This window comes from Malaya genurostris, chromosome 3 (genome assembly GCF_030247185.1).
Source record: "Malaya genurostris strain Urasoe2022 chromosome 3, Malgen_1.1, whole genome shotgun sequence".
NCBI classification, from domain to species: domain Eukaryota; kingdom Metazoa; phylum Arthropoda; class Insecta; order Diptera; family Culicidae; genus Malaya; species Malaya genurostris.
This window is the reverse complement of record NC_080572.1, coordinates 217,112,436-217,130,642: the sequence shown is the minus strand read 5'-3', so window position 1 is coordinate 217,130,642 and position 18,207 is coordinate 217,112,436. Positions and strand designations below refer to the sequence as shown.

The window sequence follows — 18,207 nt, the reverse complement described above, 5'->3', positions numbered from 1 at the left end:
GTGACAGAGTAAGTATGTAGACAAAAATAATTAGATTGAAAAATTCTGTAACCATTACTTGCCATTTTTGTAAAAGCTTAATGTCTGGGAACTTGCGATGAATGAATTAGAGCTCTTTATAAAGATTGAAATCAAATTTGTTTTGAAAACTAAACTGCGCCTTACTAGACTTTCACCATGTTAAACACAAGATTGGATCACTTGCCGTCAAAATACTCCGTGATTAAACACGCTTGATAAGCTTTGACCTGCTGATTGGAATTTTTTACTGCCGCTAGATGACTGCAGCGACGACCTTGTACGCTTGGTATGATTTCAAATACGTTGTTTACGTTCCCGGGATTGCTGTTCACAGAATTTGTAAACAATTCTGCCCGATTGAGTCATACTGGACAGTTGTGAATGGAAACTCTGAGAAGAATAGTTCCGAAATTTTGGACTCAGAAGCTAGCAGCTACAAAAAACTCAAATCAGACGTTTCATGCAATTCTAAGACATTTGTCATAAAAAAATTGATTTCGGTAAGCTCAACATTCTACAAAAACTAAAAAAACGGATTCTAGTAATCTAGCGCTTGTTGGATAGCTATCACCATATGAAATCTAAATCTTACGACATATTGTCAAAAAATTGAAAAAAAAAATTGGTATTGTCAAAAAATTGAAAATTTTGACATAAAACTTCGTGAAACTAGGAAAGTAAACATCCGATCTCACCAACACTCGATAGGTCGACGAGAAGACCTTTGATTTGTTAACAACACACGAAAATTTGCTCAGTTCGTCGTGCTGAGTCGATTGATGTATGAGACTCGGTCCTCCGGGCCTCGTAAAAATTGTCTAGTTCGAGCGAATCTTACACCTTTTTATATTTAAAATTTTTAGAGGTATAGGATTTGATTTTTAAAACAAAAAAAATGGAGACTATTGATCAAATATTTATTGAAATCGGTAGAATGATCAATATAATTTAATGTTTGCCGCGGCTCCGATTTAGATGGCCCATGCAGAAGGACCAATTTTAGGAACATTCTCTCTAACCTATCGGCCGGTATTTCACGAATAATGTCACCGGCCCATAATCCAACACAGAACAGTGACTTATTTGGGAAGCATTGGTAGCTCTTGCATTGCTTTTGGCTGGTCTTCACTCCAGATGCGGCAATTTTGCTTGTTGATGTATCCATTCAACCAGGAATGAGCTTCGTCGCAGAACACAATTTTTCGATAAAAAAGTGGATCTTCCCCTAACTTTGCCAACATGATTATATTATAGATCAAACAACGGTTCATGATTAAATTATAGACCGAACTAAACAAGTTTGACAATGACACACGATTCATGCGTGATCTGTCAAACCAGAAAAAAATCACCCTTTATAAAAAGGTAAAAACGTGTTTGATTTTAGCCTTAATAATTGGATCAAAAATGTTAACTTGTCGTCTTTTTGTTTTATGTGAACATCTTTAAAATTTTTTCGTGGGTTTTACAGTCATTGATAGTGCAAAAAGTGAATAACACTGGCATGTTAGCACCAGCCTTTTAAAAGTACACCGATTGAAGAATCCAATCAACTCTTTTGAGATTGCTGCGCTGCGCGAGTGGTGAGCTTTGAACTAAGCGATGGTGATAATTTTCAGATTTTGATTGATGATTCGAAAAAAATGCCGGGTTTTTATTTTTTTCTTATGAATCGAATACTTACATACAAAAACCTTTGAAAATTTGGTAAAAAAAATCGATCATTAATGATTCAGTAATTTTCCGTGATATGTTTGATTGATATTTATGGAAAAATCGTAAGATGTAACCTGTTTTCATATCTGGAAAAATGTATTGATTTGTATACGTCCATGCGAATTTCATGCAGGATACAGATTTAATACATATTGCCGAAACTATATACATAATTGTACCTACTTCTTATTCTCCAACGCAATACAAAATCGAACCCGTTTTGTTAGAATATTTACTTGCTTTTGGTCTGCTGCCACTTAATTTCGGGTGAAAACTACCAACACAATAAAAAATAGTCTAGATGAACAACGTTGAGTCAAATAAATGGTTACCTTCCAACATCGCGAAAAAGTCAAATATATTATCAGTAATCCAATAATTTATTGTGACGATTCATTTTCAAATATTTTGATGAATCAGGCATCCCTGCAAGCAGCTGATCGGTGTTGACAAACGAGGGGAAACCAACTAGTAAAAAAACTTGTACATAACACAAGGGGTGTACAGATAGTAAATTGTTCTCGCAGTACAATATAGGTGGAACTAGTGCATCACGAAAAATTATTTTTATAAGAATTTACTCATACTGTCATGTCTGTTAGTCTGTGGTTTTGCCATCTGCATTCGTTCAAACTCAAGTAAATTGAAAAATTCGTCAAAAATTTTTCTAAATACATGGAATATGTAAAAACAATCACCATAACGCTATCTCGTGGTGATCACTCTGATTGGATTCTTCAATTACGCTGAACCCCTCGAGTTTCGGGCCCCAAACACTACGATGTTTTGACACTCATCGCGACCCTTAAATTGTAAAAAATTCTTGATGACACAAAACACTTGTTAATATTAGCAATTTTCCCGTCTAACTGGGCGCACTGCCACACGCCTCTCTCACGCAGAGATATTTCTAGAAGGCGGGAGAGAACAGAAATAGCAGGTAGTCAGTCACCGTCGCAGCGTGTTACTTCATAACAGATATGATACTTAGGTACACCGCGCAGCTTAGAAGTCACAACGAAACACACATAGAATATCAATCGCTAGAGTAGTATGTACGCGATAGGTAGTAGGGTAGCAGTTAAGCCTACAATGTTATCATTCTTTCCTTTATGAATTCAATATATGAATACACCATATGATATCGGGTGTCAGTAGTAATCTTACTTTGACTCCGAACTAGCCCATTTTTGGTCTGCTGTGGAGGTTTTCTCCAGCAGGTTATCCGAAAGAGGTAATAGTCTTCCAGGTGAAGTATTTCATGGGAAGACTGTCCGCTTCGAGAAGAATTGCTTGAAGGAGATTTTCCTTAAGCAATTCTGTCTCTCCGCTCGGTCTACGTCCCCTAACAATAATCTCTTTTAAATACCATCCACATAACCCCCCCTTTCAACAGGTTATGGGCCCAGTAACTACGGTATTTTAAAAGAAATTATTTTTGTGTTTATTTTTTTTCTCTACAGTTTCGAATATGGAAAATCGAATTAAAAGAGTAATAGTTCCGCTTTTTAAAGGCGATGAAAAATCATTCCCGTTCTGGAAGAAAAGGATGGAACAGCACCTCAAACAAGAGGGTCTGTTACATACTTTGCAAAAGACCCCCCCAGAGGAAGATTTTTTTCTGCCAACTGAGAACGAGACTCCGGAACAGGAAGTCGTTCGAAAGGGCAAAATTGAGAGGCGTTTGAAAGAAGACGATGCTGCAGTGAATGAATTTTGGATGGCATTAGATGACGATGCTATGGGGCATGTCCTTCAATGCACTTATGCGAAAGAAATTATGAATCGACTGGTCGAGTTGTATCAAAGTCAAGGTTGCACAGCCATGCTAGGGCTGCGTGCACGGCTATATACTCTTCGCACGGAAAGATTTGCGTCGCTGAAAGAACTTTTCACGGTTCACCAAGAGATTATTAGACAATTGGACAGCATGGAAGATGCTATACCGCACACAGAAATTATAAATTCTTTGCTCGTTGCCATTCCAGACTCCTATAAGCACGTTTTAGGCGCACTGTCTGTGATCCGTAAGGACGACCTATATAAAATGTCCAAGGAGCAGATACAACGCATATTTTTGGACGCAGAAGAGTCATCCGTCCAGTCAACCAGTCGAGCTGGGAACCAACCAGTAGCCATGTTGGGTACCCATTCGAGCAACATCAAGAAGAAGAAGCAAAAGACGACAGTATGCTTCGAATGCGGTAAAACGGGCCATAAACGGAGGAACTGTTTCCTGCTAAGGAGAAAACAGAACCTAGAGCGACAGATGGCGACAGTCGATCTCAACAGCAATTCACAACGTACTGGCTTCGATGGACAAGCTAGGGGGAGAGCCAATAACGCCGTTGCGCTGGTTGCAAGGCAAGAAGGTGCATTCATGGTGAAGGTACCATTACTGCCGGCAAGCATGAAGGACGATTCTACCCGGGATGAACGCGTTCGCAACATGGATCTTGGCTGTATGCCAGTACCATTTCCGATCATCTTGGACTCCGGTGCCACTCGACACATGGCACACGACATCGAGCTATTCAACCGTCTCTGGAACGCTCCGGAACTCCAAATTGGTACAGCCAAAGAAGGTTCTACACTTGCATGTAAGCGTGTAGGAAACATCAGTTTAATTAATAATAAACGCCGTCGTTTCGAAATCTACAACGTACTTTTCATACCTGAATTAGATATAAATATCCTTTCCGTTTCTCAAATCGAAGAATCAGGCAAGTATGTCGTTTTCGCCAATGGTCTTGTGAAAATAGTAACCCCTGAAGGTAATGTATTGGTAACAGGGAGGAGAGTCAATGGACTCTATCACCTGGACCTTTTCCCAATAAAAGAAAATGTATATACTGGTAAGGTAGTTCAGATGGAACACTTATGGCATCGTAGATTGGGACATTTAAATAGGCTAAGTATACAGAAGATGGTAAAGGAAAATATGGTTGAGAGGCTAAACGTTGAGCTATCACCTGTTAACAGAGAAGCGATTGTTTGCGAACCATGCATAATTGGAAAGCAGTCTAGACGACCGTTTGATAAATCGTTCAAGGTCAAATCTAGCAGGCCACTCGAACTAGTTCATTCGGATGTTTGTGGTCGGATTGGAGAAAATACTTATGATGGGTACGAGTATTTCGTAACATTCATTGATGATTATACACATTTTACCCTGGTGTATTTAATAAGACGCAAAAGCGATGTCCTTCAAAAATTCCGAGAGTATGAGGCAATGGTAACTTCTCATTTCTCAGTAAAAATTTCTAAGTTACACACCGACAATGGTGGGGAATATTTTGGAAGGGAATTTATACAATTTTGCGAAGGTAATGGTATCCAAATGTTACCTACTGTTCCATACACGCCACAACAGAACGGGGTGAGTGAAAGAATGAACAGAACATTGATGGATAAGATGAGAACTATGATGCATGAAGGAAAAGTTCCTATGTATCTATGGGGTGAAGCGTTATATTCAGCCGCATATTTAACTAATCGAAGCCCAACAAATGCTTTAACCACCACTAAGACTCCGTTTGAGATGTGGTTCGGTGCAAAGCCTAATCTGTCACCACTTAGAGTGTTTGGATGTGTTGCATACACACATATCAATAAACATGATCGATCAAAATTGGATGCAAAAAGTAAACCATTAACGATGGTTGGATATGCACCAATGGGTTATCGACTGTGGGATATTGAAAAGAAAAAGATTGTTGTGTCTAGAGATGTAGTTTTTGATGAATATAGCTTCCCATTCCGTTTGTCTCACATTGAAGTGAAACAAGACGAAGCCCACGACAGATGTATTGCAGACGTTCCTATACTAGATGCTCATGATCCAATCAATCTTACAGAAGTCCCAGAGAATGATGAAAATAGTGACGAAGATGAGTTTGTAGAAGCGGATGATATTGAGGACGAAAATCTTCTTGACAATGGTGATGTTGAACAAGAAATTCAACGCCGTAGTCAGAGAATAACTCAACGTCCAAATTGGTTCCGTGATTATGAAACAAGTTTCGTACTATCATACTATTCAGGGGAAGTTCCGCAACAAATCGACGATTTAAAGAAACGTCATGATTGGGATCAGTGGAAGCATGCTATAGAAGAGGAAATGAAAGCATTACACGAAAACAAGACATGGACTTTAGTTAGCGATCCACCTAGAGGCAGAAAACCTATAAATTCGATGTGGACTTTCGCCATCAAAATGGAAGATGACGAACCGCGCTATAAAGCTCATCTTGTTGCAAAAGGTTGCTCGCAACGTCCAGGACGGGACTATGGTGAAACCTTTGCACCAGTAGCAAAAATGACAACTATAAGGTCATTACTGTCCATTGGCCTTCAAGAAAACTTCTATATACACCAAATGGACGTTAAAACAGCTTTTCTCAATGGAACCCTTCAAGAAGAAATTTATATGAAACTACCTTCCGACTATGATGGAATTTCGAAAGTTTGTAAATTGAATAAAAGTCTTTACGGTCTTAAACAGGCAGGCCGTAGTTGGAATTTAAGGTTCAACGACATTATGAACGATCTTGGTTTCAAGAATACAGAATCAGATACGTGCCTATACATCTGCAAAAATAGACGTCTATACATTATATTGTACGTAGACGATATTTTGATTTTAGGAAGTGACATGGGAGATATAAATTGGATTAAAAATAAATTTTTCAACAATTTCAAAATGAAAGATTTAGGCGAAGTGAGAAATTTCCTAGGCCTAGATATCAAATTTCATGAACATAGCTTGAAAATATCTCAAGAATCATACGTTGAGAAAACCCTAAATAAGTATGGTATGCAAGATTGCAAACCAATCAGCACACCAATTGACCCACATGTTAAATGGTTAAAAAACGACGGACAATTGACCAACGAGCCATACAAAGCTCTATTGGGTTGTCTTCAATATCTGGCATTGATGTCAAGACCAGACATTTATTATGCAGTTAATGTTTTTGCTAAATTTCAGAGTTCAGCTCAGGACATTCATTGGGTTGGTCTCAAGCGCATTCTAAGGTATCTACAAGGCACCAAGGGCCTCCAGCTAATATATACCAAGCAGATAAATGCCATTCCACTCGAAGGATACGCGGATGCAGACTTCGCAAACGACGATGATGAACGACGATCAATATCTGGATCTATGTTCACCGTATAAGGAAATACAGTATCCTGGTCAACAAAGAAGCAGACAATGGTATCACTATCCTCGACAGAAGCTGAACTGATCTCGCTTTGTGGAGCAGCAAAGGAAGGTATATGGTTATCTAATTTATTGCGTGAGGTTGGAATTGAATCAGCTCCATTCACCATAAATGAAGATAATATACCTTGTATCCGAATCGCCGAAGAACCCAGAAGTCATCAACGTACAAAACACATTGATATAAAATATATGTTCATTAGAGAATTAATAAGAGAGAAGAAAGTAGCTTTGAGATATATAGTTAGCGAAATGCAAAGAGCAGACATTTTTACAAAACCACTAGGACGTTATAAATTCGAAGAATTTGTGAGACTGTTAAACTTGAAAATTGAGGGGAAGTGTTAATATTAGCAATTTTCCCGTCTAACTGGGCGCACTGCCACACGCCTCTCTCACGCAGAGATATTTCTAGAAGGCGGGAGAGAACAGAAATAGCAGGTAGTCAGTCACCGTCGCAGCGTGTTACTTCATAACAGATATGATACTTAGGTACACCGCGCAGCTTAGAAGTCACAACGAAACACACATAGAATATCAATCGCTAGAGTAGTATGTACGCGATAGGTAGTAGGGTAGCAGTTAAGCCTACAATGTTATCATTCTTTCCTTTATGAATTCAATATATGAATACACCATATGATATCGGGTGTCAGTAGTAATCTTACTTTGACTCCGAACTAGCCCATTTTTGGTCTGCTGTGGAGGTTTTCTCCTGCAGGTTATCCGAAAGAGGTAATAGTCTTCCAGGTGAAGTATTTCATGGGAAGACTGTCCGCTTCGAGAAGAATTGCTTGAAGGAGATTTTCCTTAAGCAATTCTGTCTCTCCGCTCGGTACCCCCCCTTTCAACAACACTATCTGCTGTATTTTAGGTAAACCGACAAGTTATTGTCAGAGAATCGATCCAAACATCTCTAATTTTCGTGCAATAAACTAGGTAAACCATTACATGATTACATGACTGATTTTTATTTACATTGCAATCAGCTGATTTTGAAGTTCCGATATAGATCTCAACAAGATGGCGTCGTGACAGAGTCAATTCCGTCACTGCGAAGCATGTTTCTATGTTTATTCCGTCACACAACAACGCAGATATAGAAGGAAATTACCACGCAACCTAATTATGACATTCGTCACGAACAAGCATTTTGGCACATAAACAAACGTAGCTACGGTTTTTCCAACGAACGACAGTTCTAGGGACACAAACAACAGCTTAGATTTTTTTTTGTTTTAACCTGTTTTTACAATTCTGTAGGTTCCATTAATCACTTGAAAATGAACCCTAAGGGCCTAAGCTGAGTTCAAGGCACTAGTTGTTAGCTAGCTAAACAGAAAACGTGATTACTGAAACATCAATATACCTTCCTAATCAAAACGATTTACGTACCTACGGCACTTCCAATGTTTAGAAAACTTTTGTAGTTCTCCCCACTAGATATTCTGGCAAGATAAGGTTTCGAGAAGTCTATGAAGGTGACCCGTACATCTCGAATTCGCTTCTTACTGAACAGGTTGAATCGCCCCGACCGTCCATTGAGTAGTTTATGGGCCAACATTCGTTCCATTATTCCAATGCTGGCGGCCTGCGCTCCTGTCGACGAATTCGGAAAGTGGCCTTCCATGTGAGTGAGTGGGGGATGAAATTCCGTTTCCACCGTTTGCATCTCCAGTTCCGGATCGACATCTTCATCGGATGACACACCAAGAATTTGATCCAACGTCAGCGATCGAAGGTAGAGCTCGGTTTCTGCGGGCCAGTTCTGCTCATCGCCCAACTCATCCGGATTGTACTCACTGATGTCGTCGAGGGACGGAGTGATACAATTGTCCAACTTCGGAATGTATGGATCCTCTATGTACTCCAAGCTCGGTAGGTCGTCTTCTCCGACTCTCATTTTTGGTTTGTTTTTATATTGACTGCAAAAACGGGATTGCTTATGACTAGAAAACGCGCATTGCAGTCAAGCAGAGGATTCGCGCTCACGAGGCAACACATTACGAAACCATTATCGCTGTAAATGTTTGTAATGAACCGTCGAAACAATTACGTTGGCACATTTTCCTACCGGTTGGGTTGCTTTAGATTTCGAGCTCAATTCGGCAAACGAAAGAGTATGTTGTTTTACACACTCGTAGTTTGTTTTTATTGTGGTCTTTTAATCCGCTGCTTATTTCGAAGAATCGTTGGCTAACAAACGCGGTAGGCATTCAACAGCAGAAAACAAAAACAAAAAGAACAAGAACCGCAGAGAAAGCCAACAAACAAGACTAACATTCGCTGTTTCTGGTGCTGATGATGATTACACTCGGTTTATGTAACGGGTTGTGCTGACGACGGGTTAGGTATTCGGTTGGACTTATCCATCGACGGGAACCATCAAGGTTACACGCATTTCTCAATTCTCTTTTTGTTTGCTGCGCCGTATTATTCGATTCAGGAATCACACGTATTTGTAATAACGGCTTTTCGCTGTTAACTTACAATTCACTTATCAATAAGATCTTCTAGTGCAGTTTGGCTCACTTCTATTGATATTAAATTTCCTCTGCCTCTACACTAGGCTAAACCACAACCCCTTTTTGTAAAAAAATACCATCTTAAACTATTAACTAATCATCACAGATTTTGAAACAATTCAAAAGCTAGAGATTTTTAACTTCAGAATGGTGACTGTTGATCACTTTCACGCGCGCCACAAGGCGGAGGAACGACTTTTATGGACAGTTCTGGGAACCCGTGAGCCTGCGGCTAAGACGAAGTGCCAACTAAAACTGACGAACGGCTTGAATTGGAGCGGGGCTGGCGAAAAAAAAAGAGCTCGCAAGCTTCACTTCGCTGCTTCATTCGCACACCGTTGTAGGCTCGCGGTGGAAAAAAAGTGGAAACCAGCAAAGAAAATGTTGAGTGTGTACCTTGTGAAACAGTAATACCCATAACAAAATAATAACAACGTACGAAAAGCATCGAGCGGTTGCGAATGAATGAGAGAACCTGACTGACGGGTACGAGGCGTAGCGAGAAAATCGGACGTGGGGCGTACGTTGGTCGTACCAGCGTCGAGGGCATCCCTAACATCCGAAACATCACCTTGACTTACTAAAGGACTTTTTCTATGTCCTAAAGTTAATTTTGTTTTAGTTGTTGACACATGAAACATTTCATTATTACATTCGAATGGTAAATTTCCTAAAACAATTTTCAAATCCGTCTGAGAGGGTGAAATGGTCATACACAATAACAAAACCTCTATTTCTCCTATTTTTCATTTGGAGCTGTTAGCGGAATATATTCAATAGTGTCACTATTTATGTACCATTTAATTCCACTATTTCACTGTCACGTTATTACACTTTCACAAAGTCACTATACTTTAATGAAGCATTACAAACGTTACAATACAGATACGCGTATTTCGGAATGTTATTTAGATCCTTCTTCAGTGTTTCGGTTTTATAAATTTAAAAATTTATAAAACCGATAAACCGATTTCGGTTTTATAAATTTATAAAACCGATACACTAAAGAAGGATGTAAATAACATTCCGAAATACGCGTATCTGTATTGTAACGTTTGTTATGCTTCATTAAAGTATAGTGACTTTGTGAAAGTGTAATAACGTGACAGTGAAATAGTGGAAATAAATGGTACATAAATAGTGACACTATTCTCTATTTCTCATTATTATCTTTCCATATAATGATGATGCGGTGTCATTTATTCTCGTTGTTTGGTATTTGTTAAACGCAGTTCGTGTGGCCCCGCAAATTGTCACGATCTCAAACAGCAAAAGGGCTTGGTGTTTTAATTCGTAGTATGAACCGGAGTCGTTAAATTACAAAATCGAACCACTGCAAGAATTGAACCACCATTTGGGCAAAATTGGAATCATTGAAATAAGCATATCGAAATAGACAAAACACCGTCACCTGGTTGAAAGGAAACGAGTCTGACCAAACTTTGTGACGATCAGAGATGCCAGGTAATAATTTCAAATATCACAGACAGGGTTGCGAAAGTCAGTAAATCAGAAAAAAACTGCAGTCTATAAAGTATGATACGCTAAACTGAGTTGGTGAGAAAAAAAAGGTCGACAATTTCAAAAGTCTGTAACTTTTGACGAAAGTCTACGAAAAACTCGATTTTCATAAGAATAGAAGGGAAGAATAAGGAAAGAAAAAACTAATATCATAACAATAGTTTATTTAGTTTTCATTGCTTATTTAGCTATTATAATGGATTGTGCAATGTTGCCAGAATTCCTGGGAATAGTAAAATAATGAATAAATTTAAAATGATGGCTCGTTTTGTTATTATTTTCTTATTCACAGTAACAGTGAGAAATGTATTAAAGTGCCGCTGTCAGTATTTTCTGTGATTTTTAGTATATTTTAAATTTTGTACGTTCCATTAAAACATTAAAACGCATGAACCGATTGTTGTCAATCCAAGCATATCTAGGGTGATGATAATAAGGGTTTCGATCGAATCTACAAGAAACAACACGTCATGATGAATACATATATTAGAAAGGATTATTGAAGGAGGACGTAGAGAATGTTTCTAAAAAAGGGGTCTAGGCATAAATTGATCGGAATTGACGTTGTTTTAACCCACCTAGAGGTATGAAAAATCCTCTCTCTTGTTACTCATATTTTTAAAAATATAACTAACACATTTAAAAACCTGTTTTAATCCACCTAGTGGTGTAATGATGCCTTTCTCATATCAATAATACTATCATATATAATACTGTGGTATTCTTCAAAATAATTTTCTTCGATTCTTGAAAGAATAACCGAAATCGTTTTTTTTGGCCGTCTACTATCAATTGGAGAGAATTTGAGGTCGATTTAGAAATTTTCGTACGGTTTTTGGTCGTTTTCAGCGATGGTATAAAATTTTTAACACACTTTACCCTATATTTCCGGATACGGATTTAATTCAGGAATTCTGTATGGGATCACAGGATCTGTCATTTGAACCTAAGTTTGTGATAATCGGTCGCGCCATCTATGAGAAAAGTTAGAACACATTTTCATTTGTTGCTCATTTTACCTCATAATTCAGGAACCGGAAGTCGGATCCACATAATATCCAGGAATTTTGTATGGGACCACAAGACCTTTCATTTGAATCTTAGTTTGTGAAAATCGGTTCAGCCATCTTTGAGAAAAATTAGTGCAAAAAAAACGTTACATACGGTCGTCGAATGGTATATGACACTCGGCCCTCCGAGCCTCGGTTCAAAAGTCGGTTTTCACAGTGATTGCATAACCTTTCTTTACAAGAATGGCAAAAAATAATTGAGTCTTGAATGACAACATAAAATTTTTTTGGACATAAACTAGCATAACCTTTTTTAATTTGTAAACAGTATTGAACAAAATGTGAAAGGTTATTTTTCCGTTCCCATATCGTCGCTCTTTAAAGAATGCTTGAAAGTTTGAGGCTATAACACCTTGTAATTACGAAACCGAAAGTCGAATCTGGATAAAGTTCACAAGTATCGTATATAATTATAATACCTTTCAACTCAAGTTTATGAGTCCAACCTAAGTTTATGAAAATCCGCCCATTCATCTTCGAGAAATCTCCAGAAATCCATAAGCTGGGGACCGGTGTAACTGCAGTGAGATTATTTGGTGACCTGTCAGCAAGATCCAGTAACTAGAGAAATTTATGAACAATTTTCAAGCGAATCATAGCTTTCTACACGGTCACTTATGAAAAGCACCCTTATAATCAAAAGTTTAGTTATTATCTCCACGTAACTCCGCAACCGGGAATCGGATTCAACTAAGGTAACTGAGCATTGTATAAGATTATAAGACCTTTAATATAAATTTATGTCTATGAAAATCGATTCAGCCAACTCTGAAGGAAAATTCACTCAATTTGTTGTAAACACACATACAGACTTTGTCGATCTAGGCGAACAGATTCGAGTGGTATATGACACTTGACCCTCTGGGTCTCAGTTAAATAGTCGGTTCATTTTATATGAGATAGGCAAAACACAATAACCAGCGAGTGTAAATTTATAAATCAATGCGAAATTCGAAGAAGTACTACATGAAAGAATGACATAATATGGTATGCTTTAGACACTCTCTTCTGATCGGGTACCGTGTGCACTGTGGACACTTTTTGATTGTTTTGCCTTTTTATATAGCAAGGATGTAGAATTGCTGAATAAACCGGTACTCGATCGGAGTCTCGGAGATACTATTCGATTCTGCTAGACGAGATCGAAAAATATCTGTCTCTTGGTTTGTGAATCAAGTTAAAAAATCAACCAATTGTCACTTTCGGTTCTGGAGATATTATGGTACAAGTGACGTAACCAACAAAACTCATTATTTTTTCCAATCTTTTCATTCGGATATGGATGAACCAATTTAAACAACATTGGGCTGTGTATCAAGTTCGAAGATCATGTGGCCAGGGTTACCCGATATAAAATTTAATGATTTTTTTTACGGATTTTGTAAAAAAAACTGATTTACAGGGTCCGGCACTCGAAGTGTAACCAACTTCAGACCGCTCGCGCAGCTGACGCACGGGCATTAGCTCTCTAGAAATTTGTTAAATGACAGTTCGGAGTTGTATTGTTTACAAGCGCATTTTGCCAAAAGTGAACGCGAAAAAAAAATCTTGACTTGAGAGAGCGAAGGAGTTGCTTCGTTTGGCCGAAAGCGGTCAATTTCCGAACATTGTATTTTCTGACGAGAAGATTTTTTCAATTGAGCAATTCGTAAACTCTCAAAACGATAGGGTTTACTTGATCGACCATACCATTCATACGATAATTTGAGTAATCGATTTGCCACCAGGAGGCAGCACCCGCAACAGGTAATGGTTTGGGCCGCTGTAACCGCAGATGGGCGCTCTCCAATCGTTTTCATCGAGCCTGGCGTCAAGGTAAATGCGACATAGTATTCTGGAGGTTGCTTTGAAGCCGTGGGCAGACAAACATTTCGGTGGCAGACCATGGACGTTTCAGCAGGACTCGGCACCGTCTCACAAAGCTCGAGTGAATCAAGAATGGCTGAAAAACAACGTTCCGAACTTCATTACGTCCACACAATGGCTCTCGAATTCACCAGATGCGAATCCAATGGATTATTCTCTTTGGGCCATTTCGGAGAGCAAAGTCCGAACTAAAAGATACACCAGTCTCGAGGCACTGAAAAAAGTTATTGTCCGCGAGTGGGCCTAAATACCTGCAAGTCACATTCGGCAACTTGCGATTCGTTTTTTTGACCGTCTCAAGGCCATAGTCAAGGCAAAAGGTGGTCATATCGAGCAAAAGTGAATTGATTCTGAATTTTGTATTATTTTTACACATTTTGTACTTTGAATTAAGTAAAAGTAATTTTCCAAAGTGAATTTATGGCCTTTTTAATTGGTTACACTTCGAGTGCCGGACCCTGTATATAGATTTTCAAGAAAGTTGGGGTTTTCCCCAAATATAAGTACTATTACAGAAAGTTTTTCTTGCTTTATCATATGATGAAAGAGTAATGTGATAAATCGGTTCGACAATTGGACCGATCCCGGCTGACAAATTCACCGGGTTCAATTATTGAAAACCTGCGCAAGTTGAACTCATTTGAACTTTCAGAACACTTGGTGCATTTTTCTCATTCAGTACAATCATGAATCGGCTGCGAAGTCTGTAAAAACAGAAAGGCCCATTTTCACTAAAAGAATGTAATGCCAAGACTATGTTTTTTTGCTCTCTCCTCTCGAGAGATTCTATATATTAATTATGTAATAAACATTGAAACTGTATCAGACTTTTTGTAAGAACAATGAGAGAAGAATATAGATCAAAATTTTGATTTATAATTTTTTAATACTTTATTTTATCATTAGAAATGATGAAAATTCCTTTTTCGACCGGGATGTTTTCTTACATTTTTTCGTATTGAATATTAAAAATTTGCAACACCAAAAAATGCCCTTACATTAGTTGAACAATAATTGATAAAAAATGTGTTATCAATGAAAAATAAGTTATACAGATTTATACTGATTTTTTTCTCTACCACCCCGATACTAGATAGGATACGGAAATTCAGCGCGCACCATTTAGCATCGCATTTTATGCTGACAAAAGCTGACACTCAGGTTTCGGAGAAATAATCGAATAAGTGACATAAACGACAAATTATGTTTTTTTTCTCTAATTTTATCATGTTCACATGCATTATTGCTGATACTTTGGTTTGGGGAATGTTTTCGAATATGTAAACTTGGAGTATGCTTTGGAGTTACCTACACGGAGAATCCGAAGATCACAAAATTACAATATTGCAATTGTTGTTTTACGCCCTAGTTGTTCCAACTAAAATGTTTTTGATTTAGCTAACATATCCGTTGATTTTGCCATAAGCATTCAGGTAAACGAAATTGCTGTATTCAAATACTATCACTTTATATTGAAAATGGAAAATTGAACGTTTTATATTGAAAATGGCAAATGAACGTCATTCGTGTCAGTTCCGTAAAGGCCGTTTCATGTAAGTGAAAGTATTCTATAAGAGTTAATTGCAAAACAAGTTTTCCATTTATTAAATAGATAATCCTACAGTATAAATGTTTTAATTTCATCTCCGAGTTATGTATTTTCGGACAGTTCATGTCAATGTAATTAAAAACGCTTAACGCTTAAAAATTTGCTGCTGGTAGTAAAAGTGAAGGTACTATTTGTATTCTCAAAGTGTATCTGTAGCATTAGGCTAATCAACAACATTCTTGAAAACAGAATAAAAAAAAGCTCTTCCAGCGAGCCATTCTGCAAGTGGAGAAAAAATGTCTTAATATATTTTGCTGGTGAATTTTCCCTAGGGAATTTTTATCTTTTGTTGCATTTCTATATCATCAGTGAATTTAGTGATAAAGCTACTTAGGCAAAATTCAGTTATTTATATGTAAAAAATATTTATTGCAATACGTGTCTTAAGTTCAAATAACTGAATAATTGTTTAAAACAATACATTTTCTGCTTTCATGCATACAGGTAACTTTACTGAGATTGTGTCATTGCTCAGTTGCACGAGTGACACCTCATTGAAACCTTAGCTTTTTCGCTTAGAGGGTATGCCATTGCTCAACTGTATCGTTTCATTACTCATTTGTGATGCGTGTCTTTGCTGGGTGTCATTGCTAAACTGCCAGCACGTTAAATTAAAAATGACAGTTTAGTTAAATTCAGATCAACAACTAATATTTTAATTGTTTTGCGATCTCTGGCTTTTCCGTGTAAAGCAATCTGAATGAATTTGTGTCAAAACTTCGTGTCAGAAATTATCGTATTTAAAATATATTTTTTTGCATGAAAAGAAAAAGGCATTTTCACACATCTAGTTGTATTAAGAAAAAATATTTTTGACGTGAATACGTCTTACTTTACTATTCGCTCCGTAAAAGAATGGATAGAACATAATCGTGAATATTTCGAGTTGTACTAAACGCAACAACATAGTTCTTTCTACATGTTATCATAAATATGATCAGCAATTTATGATTAAATTTTCAACACTGTGAGATAGCCATAAATAGCTCAAAAATTATGTTTTCTCAAACTTTTGGGAAATTGAGGTAGTCTCAGCCTCGATGTTCAACTGGACGAGTATAAAAAGTGATACGGTATGGTTGAAAATCGATCATTTTATTTTGTGCTAGACTGTGACTTTTGGGCTAGATGTCGTGATGAGAACCTTCCATTTTCAGCAGTAAAAAACAGACCTTCTACGAGGTGTAAAGCCTCATCCGGATTGGATTCTGAAACTAAATTCAAAAACTGATTTTTCGAAATTAGTTTAGAACTTGGATTTCTGTCCACCTAAATTCTGAACTTAATTTAATGTTTAGAATTTTGTTTAAAAATTCAGTTTCAGAATACAAGAAAATTATATTTATTGTTGTGCATGAACATTATAGAACCGAGCAACGAACCTTTTTTTATCGCATTCGCAGGGCCCATCGTACTTTATGCTATTTTTACATGTTGATATCTAGTTTTGCAATTGATTCACACACGCTAATTGAAGATTTCATAGTCAAAAATTAGTATTAGAAATTATAACTACGACTACAATGTGTCTGTTGATTTTACAATAATAAATAAAAATTATCTCTTCTGAAGACCACTCACAATCGGTTTTCGACTCGAGCTTTGAAACCTATGCGTTGTAATTGGAACAAATCCACGAAAAGAAGGAAGCGAATTGCGCATAACAAGGTCATGATGAGTGGTTAAAGCGGAAAGTGAAACAAGTAACATTATGAAGGTCCATCATGCACGAACAGTTGTAAGCCGTGGGCATCAGCGAAACAACCGACGGACAGAAATTCTTCTATTTTTCGATTGCGACTGCCACCACCGAAAGAGAAGAAGTGGCGATTGATAAATTACTTGCAAGTTATTGAAAATGCAATCATAAACGAAATAAGCAAACGTTTTGAAGCAACATCAAAAAGAGAAGTGATCACGTTTAATCCATTTAGTTTATCCGGTAGCGTGAAGGTTATCGGGTATTGTTATGAGATTAGGAAAGTTGATTAAAAATTCACAAATTATCGTTGTTATCGAGTAATTTCAGTTTCTATGTAGCTTAGTTTAGTTACGATTTCCCATTTGAGCTAAGAACATTCAGTTAATTTCAGAAAATAAATACCTACAATTTGACTACTTTTCACTTACTTCTGAAAGGTTTTGAATTTGTTCATTAATTCGCTCTTTCCATTGTTGTAAAAATGTAAATAGCAAAACTAAGTTATTCCAAAACTCAGAAAAACTACAAATAGAGATCGTTCACATTTTCGTAACTAAATTACAATTTTGGAGTTCTTATAATTCGAATTGTCCCACCCAAATTTGAACCGGTGGGCACATATAGGGATGAGAAATATGACTGCAGTAACTGAATTGTGCAAATTGTCGCAATTTTTTTACATTAAATTCCTTCCTATCAATCATCCACAATCGGCACGGCTAGCAAATCGAAACTGGTTTCGTCTGAGATGTCAGTTTAGACATTAAACTCCGGTGTAATTAGTGAAAAGTGTTTTGCAAATAGCGTTAACTTTGCGTCAGTTACGTACATCCTCTAAGTTGGTTTACGACTGGGAAAAATTACCATAACCAGTAATCCTTGTTGGTTTCAAAAGCATTGTGTGGTATACTAGTAATAACAGAAAATTGCCCGATAATAATATTGTTAAAACC

General features: G+C 37.4%; 1 protein-coding gene across 3 annotated transcripts in view; it reads right to left on the bottom strand.

Annotated features, from left to right (window-relative positions):
- The window catches only part of LOC131435692 (tumor protein D52), a 30,764-nt gene that overhangs the window by 12,065 nt on the left and 492 nt on the right, over positions 1 to 18,207 (bottom strand). For 2 of the 3 annotated variants that reach the window (XM_058603833.1, XM_058603835.1), the window contains exon 1: positions 8,357 to 9,748. The exons of the other annotated variant lie outside the window; for it this stretch is intronic. In XM_058603833.1, the coding sequence (XP_058459816.1) occupies positions 8,357 to 8,864 (508 nt within the window). In that variant the 5' untranslated portion in view covers positions 8,865 to 9,748. Of the gene's footprint in view, positions 1 to 8,356; positions 9,749 to 18,207 lie in introns of those variants that run through there. 3 annotated transcript variants of the gene reach the window in all.